Source organism: Penaeus japonicus, unplaced genomic scaffold (assembly GCF_977035675.1).
Source record: "Penaeus japonicus unplaced genomic scaffold, GWHDUDI00000001_assembly GWHDUDI00000028, whole genome shotgun sequence".
Taxonomy (NCBI): Eukaryota; Metazoa; Arthropoda; class Malacostraca; order Decapoda; family Penaeidae; genus Penaeus; species Penaeus japonicus.
In genome coordinates this window covers 25,620,944-25,628,443 of record NW_028234430.1, presented here as the reverse complement: position 1 = coordinate 25,628,443, position 7,500 = coordinate 25,620,944, and the positions used below count along the sequence as shown (strand labels likewise).

Sequence of the window (7,500 nt, the reverse complement as noted above, 5' to 3'; positions counted from 1 at the left end):
CCTCCTCTCTTCCTCTTCTCCTCCTCCTTCCTCCTCCTCTCTTCTTCTTCTCCCCTTCCTTCTTCCCTCCTCCTTCTTCTTCTTCTTCTCTTCCTCCTCCTCCTCCTCCTCCTCCTCCTCCTCCTCCTCCTCCTCCTCCTCCTCCTCCTCCTCCTCCTCCTCCACCTCCTCTTGCTCCACCTCCTCTTCCTCTTCCTCCTCCTCCTTTTCCTCCTCCTCCTCCTCCTCCTCCTCCTCCTCCTCCTCCTCCTCCTCCTCCTCCTCCTCCTCCTCCTCCTCCTCCTCCCTCTTTCACCTCCTCCTTCACCTTCTCCTCCCCTTCTCCTCACCCTTCTCCTAACCTTCCCTCTCTTCCTTTCTCGTCCTCTCTCCTTTCTCGTCCTCTCTCCTTTCTCGTCCTCTCTCCTTTCTCGTCCTCTCTCTCTCTCTCTCTCTCTCTCCTTTCTCTCTCTCTCTCTCTCTCTCTCTCTCTCTCTCTCTCTCTCTCTCTCTCTCTCTCTCTCTCTCTCTCTCTCTCTCTCTCTCTCTCTCTCTCTCTCTCTCTCTCTCTCTCTCTACTTTCTTTTGGTGTTCTAATTCATTCTCGATGGACATCCCACAAGAGCTTGACTACAGCGTGTCTGGGATTTCCTGATTTGTGTTGTGACGCAGCTACTTATGTGACGTACTGTACTGTATATTAACACTTCCCCTTCACTTTGGTTTATGAGCTAATCAGTCAATTTCTGTAGATGTAAGAAGAAAGAGAAACCTTAGATATATACCAGTCATTTCTTTAATCAATTACTCAGGTGTGAGTAATCGTGAAATGTTTCAAATAGATGGACATTTTCTAATCAAAATGAGAGAGTTTACTTGTAAGAAATTAATGTTAATAGTGGTTGAGTTTGGTGATACTGTTTTTAAAAACTTAATTGTGGTTGTATATGAACCATGATATTTTTTATAACAAAGGCAGATATCTGTTTGTCAAAATTTAAACATGGATACACCCACAGAAACACAAAAACATAGGTATGTCTGATTGGAAAACAAAGTTTGATATACATACTACTGTAAGTCTCAGTGACACATCCAAAATTCTATTTCTTCATTACACTTCATTGCTGAATGAGTATGAAAGGTTGGAGGTAGAAGGGAACCTAAGGGCTGTTACCCAATTGCTGTTTTTAGCCTAATATGAAACTTACTTTATATGTATCTTTCAGCATTTCCAACAATTTTTTTCATTTATGTTTTAGGGTATTCTTTGGTTTACTTTATTTTTTGAATTTGTGCTCTAGTGAAGATTAGCTTATCTGCAATATTTGGAATTATAGAGAAAATCCTACAAATGATCTGTATCAATATCCCTGCTTTTATTTGCATCTGCATCATGTCTATCCAATAATTTATCTTAGCACTAAAAAAAAATTTTTATAGGTGTAAGCACTCGGTGCCAATAAGGTGATAGTTCAACAGTCTCTTATATGGGAGAACTTAAGGATTTAGGGATTTTATCTCAGAACTCAGATTCTTAACTTATTCATGACGGGAATTATTTTCGCCTGCTCACACTTCTGCCGGGAAGATAAGAAGCGCGCAACGCTTCATTCTGGGGTGTTTTCCCGCTGCGCAAGGCCACACTGAACCTCTCAGAGCGTTTGTTAGCCACTTTATCCCTATGGTTGGCATGATTAGGTTTACAATGTAAAGGCATGTAAAAATATTGCCATGTTCAGAGGAGTTATTTTAGTAAAAAATATGTTATAGTATTATAGTGTTATAGTATTATTTTATTGAACTTTGTCTATATTCTTCACTTCCATATGATAATACCAATGAAAAAAGGAAGCATTCTTTTCTTGGGGTATCAAAAAAAAAATGTTTTATACTTGACTTTTTTTTTCCAAGACAAAAAGAAGATCAGTATAAATTATCATACATGTACATATGAGTATGTACATGTACCCCATGACATGACGTGACGTGACGTGAAATCACAGGTAATCGACAAAATAGAAATAGTATTACATTAGTCATTTTTTGTTTCATTGTATATCCAAGCCAATCAGACTTGATTTTACAATAGTTATTCAACCGATCAGAAGCAGAAATTACAATGATGTTATCAATATTGTTTAGTTTTCTGTGATGTATATTTCTTTTTTACGTTATATCACATTTTATGATATTCAAACACCTAAACTAATGCAACAGAGACTAAGAAATTATTAAAAATAATTATATCTAAGAATCTAGCGTTCTATTGCTGGCATTCCAGCACATCACAATTGCCCCGCACAGAACTCACCAAGAAAGATGTGTGATATTTTTTGATCACATGATAGGACATCAACTGGCAGGAATGGGATAAAAGAAAAAGAATCAAGAATGTTCTTTATATCACTGAAAAGGAATGACTTAAGAAATATAAGTACTTAATGAATTATGTATGAGAATACAAACAACTGTTGTGCAATATTATATTGCTTATTTCTGTGATGCCTTCTCATTTCAACATCTCTTTGTAGACTTTTAGATGAGACTAAATTATGGTTCATCCACTTTCAAGTATCATAGTGGGCATTTTTACATCTTTTTCTCATGCTAATCATGTTTGTGAAATTCAAGTATTGAGAGAAACAACTCTGTTTTTTTTTTTTTTTTTTTTTTTTTTTTTTCAATTCTTTTTTCTCAATATTTTTTTTTTTTTTTTTTTTTTCTTTTTTTTTTCTTTTTTCTCAATATTTTCACCATATGCCTGTTATAGCCAATCACTAGCTGATATATTGCATCAAATAGTTTACAAGTTGTAAGTACTTGAAACAGAGTAGTTTCTAAAAACAAGAGCAATATTCACAGGTATCAAAAGAGTGAACTTTCGACAGTGCTTGCTGGTTAGAGTGAAGAGGTTAAATGTTTTAAAGTATTATTAACAACCTCCGACAAGGCGCAGGAATTAGATCTCCCCTAGGTCTTTTTGCTTTAACTTTTCACATGCAGGAATCTGTATTACCTGCATATGAGAGTGTTTGACAGAGTGAGAGAGAAAGGGGATGGGGATAGTAAGCCTGTCAGTAAGAATGGAGGAAGGGTGGGACAGAGACAGTATATGTGTGTTTGTGTGTTTATATGTGTTTGTGTTTACATGCGTGCGTGCGTGTGTGAGTGTGTGTGTGTGTGTGTGTGTGTGTGTGTGTGTGTGTGTGTGTGTGTGTGTGTGTGTGTGTGTGTGTGTGTGTGTGTGTGTGTGTGTGCATATTTGTGTGTCTATTTGTGCATGTGTTACACATGAACATACATGTATAAAGCTTCTTTTTTTTACCAAACTATATCCAAATTTAGACTGAAAATGATTAATATCCACTTGTGTATTCATGACACACAAGGACCTTTCCCCCTACTCCTTGCATGTAGTGATGCCTGTTTGCCTCTACAGCTTGGATAGTTTTCACTGTGATGTATGTCTGCTTTCATCCTTTCTGGCTGGGCATTCACTACGTTGATTTCTGTTTCATAGAACACCAATATACAAGCAGTTGATAGTGTTATTATAAGTTTTATATTGTACTGATTAGCTTTTGTATTTTTAAATCTTTTTTTCCTTTTTATATATTCATATATATTTTTTGTTGTTGTCCTTGTTATATTTGTTTCAATGATATAAGGTTAAGATAATCAACTTTTTTTTTTAACTCTGTTTCTGTCCATCTAATTCTCTCTAATTCCCATAGTTTTCCCATATTATCTCATTCTCTCAATCTCTCACAGCACAGGGTTCACCGACATACACTGTAGATGAAGAAGCCTTTTATTTTGTAATTTGACTTTTATCTTATATTCATGGACCGGAATCCAATTCCTTTGCAGACATCGAAGGCCTTGGAGGTGTTCCTTCCATCCGACCCCTGGAGACCCTCCATAACGCACTCTCCCTGCGGCAACTGGACACATTCCTGGAGCGCATGGCCCTGGCGCAGTTCCGCACACCCCTCTCCTCCCCCCCAAAGATGCCATCAACACCCAAACACCCCCGCTCGCAGCCCCCTCCTCTTGGGTTGCAGTCCCCTTCTTCCAGTAAGTGGTCAAGGGATTCATCATTGGAGATCTTGTAAGAGTGCAGTTGACATTTAATTGGACTTTTGTGTAAGAAATCCATTTAGAAAAAGACTTATCTGCTCTCTAGTGGGTCTCTTAGTCTTTACTAATGCATATTTTGGTGGCGGTAACAGAATGTTGATGATACGAGGAATAGTGTTTTGTTTATGTTTATATTTTTCATTGGTCTAGCTATACAATAGATGGCAGTGGAATTGTGTTAGCATAGTTGAAACTAAAACTTTTTTTTCTCTATATAGATTAATAATCATGCCAGAAATAGATGAATATGAATGCAATATTCTGAAAAGATATTTCTTGTTTAGATAGTACTGGAATTTTATGTTGTTGTTTTCGGTCTCATTAGAATTTAATGTCTTTTTGCTTGCCATATAACCTATATCTAATTGAAGTGTTAATATTGTCAATGTGTTTTACATAATCATTATGATCCCTGTTTTTTCAACATTCTCATATCATTGACATTACACATAGTTTAAGAAAGTAAATACAATACTACAATCCAAAAACCTGAATTTTGATTTTTTAGAAATTGTATGTAAGCAATACTGTATTTTTTAAAATCTTGTGTGCTTATACCCACCCTCCCCAACCCATTTTAGATTTTTTTTGTATTTGAATTTTTTTTTTTTTTATAGAATTAACCAAATTGAGTTATGTAAAAACAAGAAAACAAGTCCATTTTTGTGTGTACTGTGTAACTCCTTAAACCCCCCTCCAGTTATGAAAAAAAAAACACAAAGAAAATGGAACAGATATGGATGAAGTATTTTGCATTGTGTGAATAGAAATTGCCACCTGACTATTCCAAGGATTGGCAAACTCTATGACAGTAATTTGTGTGTATCATTCATAGTACCCTAATAGTTTTGACAGGTGTATTAGGACGCTCTGTAATGAGTGTGTGTGTGAGATTTCTAAATAGGTAAATCGCAAATGTAAGTATCCCTGTTTTTGTATGTCAGCCTGTGACCTATTTTGTAATGATCCTTCCCTTTGAATTTTGTAATACATGGGCTTTATTAAATGGGAATGAGTCAATGAATGAGTTGAAGAAAGGGGAAAAATAATTGTATGAGTTGGAAAAGGAGTAAGTGAATATGTTAAGTTATAAAAAGAATGAGTGTACAAATTAATGTATGAGATGAAAAGTGAGATTTGAGGAGAGAAAAGAATGGGGTGGGGAGAGTCAGGGAAGGGAAAGTGTTACAGAAAGAGTTTGATAGAGAGAGAGAGCGAGCGAGCGAGAGAGCTTGAGAGCAAGAGAGCTTGAGAGTTTCAGAGTGAGAGCGAGAGCGAGAGCGAGAGCGAGAGCGAGAGCGAGAGCGAGAGCGAGAGCGAGAGCGAGAGCGAGAGCGAGAGAGAGAGAGAGAGAGAGAGAGAGAGAGAAGAGAGATAGAGAGAGAAGAGAGAAAGAGAGAGAGAGAGAGAGAGAGAGAGAGAGAGAGAGAGAGAGAGAGAGAGAGAGAGAGAGAGAGAGAGAGAGAGAGAGAGAGAGAGAGAGAGAGAGAGAGAAAAGAGGGAGAGAGAGAAAAAAAAGAAAAGAAAAGAGACAAGACTAGACAGAAATAAAAGAAATGGGAAAAAGAAGAAAGAATGAGGAAAAAAAGCATAAGGAGAATATTACAATATGTTTTTTGCATGTGGGTGTACTTCTGAGTGTGCAATTGTTCTAAATGTTACTACTCATATTGGCTGCACATTATTCATTTACTTGCCAGACCCACTCAGACTAGTGTCATGGCTTCTGCTAAAATTCCAACTTCATCTCTTTGGTTAAGTTTTCAGATATGTTTCTTTCTATTTTTATATTTTAAAAAATCCACTCTGCTTTCTTCATGGCCTGTAGTCAGTCAGAAGACCAATTAGAATATACACAAGTTGAGTAGCAAGTATCCACAGTATTAGGATCCTTACCATCATAAAAGTAATATTCTCCTCACAAATCAATGATATTCAAAAGCACATGTGATAGTTAGCCACGTAGTTAGGAACAGAGTAGTTATTTATGTGGTTAGTTTAGGTAGAATAGTGCCCAGACAAAGTATTATAATATGTTACTATTAAAAAACAAGCAATTTTCCTTATCTTTTATAAAGTTGCTTATCAGTACTTATGCTAAAGTTAATGTAGCAAGAGGTTGCTTTCAGTTATTATCAAGTAAATGCTTTTTAGACTCTTAAAAATATAGCTTAAGAAATATAATCTTTGCAGTATGAAAATATGCAAAGACATTGTTAAGCTGTTGAAATTCAGTCTCTGTGATACATAGCTTTAAAGAGCTTTTGCTTCAGTTATTAATGTCATATATTAATCTTAGCCTCTTTTAATGTTCAATTAATAATTCTGACATCTGTGACTCTTCATTAACCATGTGTGCACGATGTGATTTTTTAATATCTGAGAGATCACAGTTGCCTTTGGCAGTGTTTGTATTCAGAGTGAGAGCTGGCAAGAGAACCAGTGCTCAAAGAATAACTGTGGCAGAGGGCCGGTGTGAGCATTAGTCCCACTCCTTCTCCCTCAGGTATTGGCTGGTCTGGACCCCCCTCCTTCGTGTCGTCTTCTGGCCCCTCCTCCCCCAACCTCACCACACTGGAGTTCTTCTCACACGTGCACCAACGCTACGACACCTACATGCCACCATCTTCACCCATGTACCTCATTTCTGTGCCACCTCACACCACAAGTTCAGACACCACCACAGCTGTAGACCACACTCTCCATTCCTCTCTCACCACAAACAAATCCTCAATCGCTGCCACCATGACATCTGTTGCCACACTGCCTACCACAGCCAAGGAGAGTGTACTGGCTGCTTCTCACACTGACACGACTGCTGTTTCTGCTGCTGCTGCTGCTTCTGTGCCTGTAAATGATCTAACCAACTGTGTATTCCCTGGTTACAATCATCAAGAGATATTGTTAGGCTCTGCTCCGCATGGCAGTGTAGCCGAGTGTGGTAACAGCGAGACAGAGATGTTCATCTCCGGAGAAGGAAGCAGTAGCCCCACCTCGCCTTCAGAAGGCTCAGAGAGCTTAGGATCACACTCCCAGACAGAGGTGGCATCAGTCATTGAGCGCGGTGACACTGCCACACCAGATACCCATAGCGATGCCCAAGACCCAGATAATTCATGCAGTGAAAGTCAACCAGATGCAGATGAAAGAGGTCTGCCCAACGCTCAAGAGAAACCTGCCGCCTCAGACTGAATGTGACCGAAGCTTTTTCTAGCATAGATTGTCTGTGTCTAAGTTTGTCTACAGTTATGGATCCAGATGGTATAACTAATGTCCAGGTTTCATTTCTATAACTAATGGCACTAATGCTACTTAAGCAGTAGTTTAACTTTAATTAATTTGTTCCAAGTTATAAAGAGTTGAAAGTAAGATATTTGG

General features: G+C 38.0%; 1 protein-coding gene across 19 annotated transcripts in view; it reads left to right on the top strand.

Annotated features, from left to right (window-relative positions):
* The window catches only part of LOC122263604 (inositol hexakisphosphate and diphosphoinositol-pentakisphosphate kinase 2), a 114,658-nt gene that overhangs the window by 104,760 nt on the left and 2,398 nt on the right, over window positions 1–7,500 (top strand). For 18 of the 19 annotated variants that reach the window (XM_086553627.1, XM_086553630.1, XM_086553624.1 and 15 more), the window contains 2 exons: window positions 3,853–4,059; window positions 6,629–7,500. The exon at window positions 6,629–7,500 is cut by the window's right edge. In XM_086553627.1, coding sequence (XP_086409753.1) covers window positions 3,853–4,059; window positions 6,629–7,314 — 893 coding nt within the window. In that variant the 3' untranslated portion in view covers window positions 7,315–7,500. The remainder of the gene's footprint in view (window positions 1–3,852; window positions 4,060–6,628) is intronic. The other variant, XM_086553640.1, reaches the window with a different exon arrangement.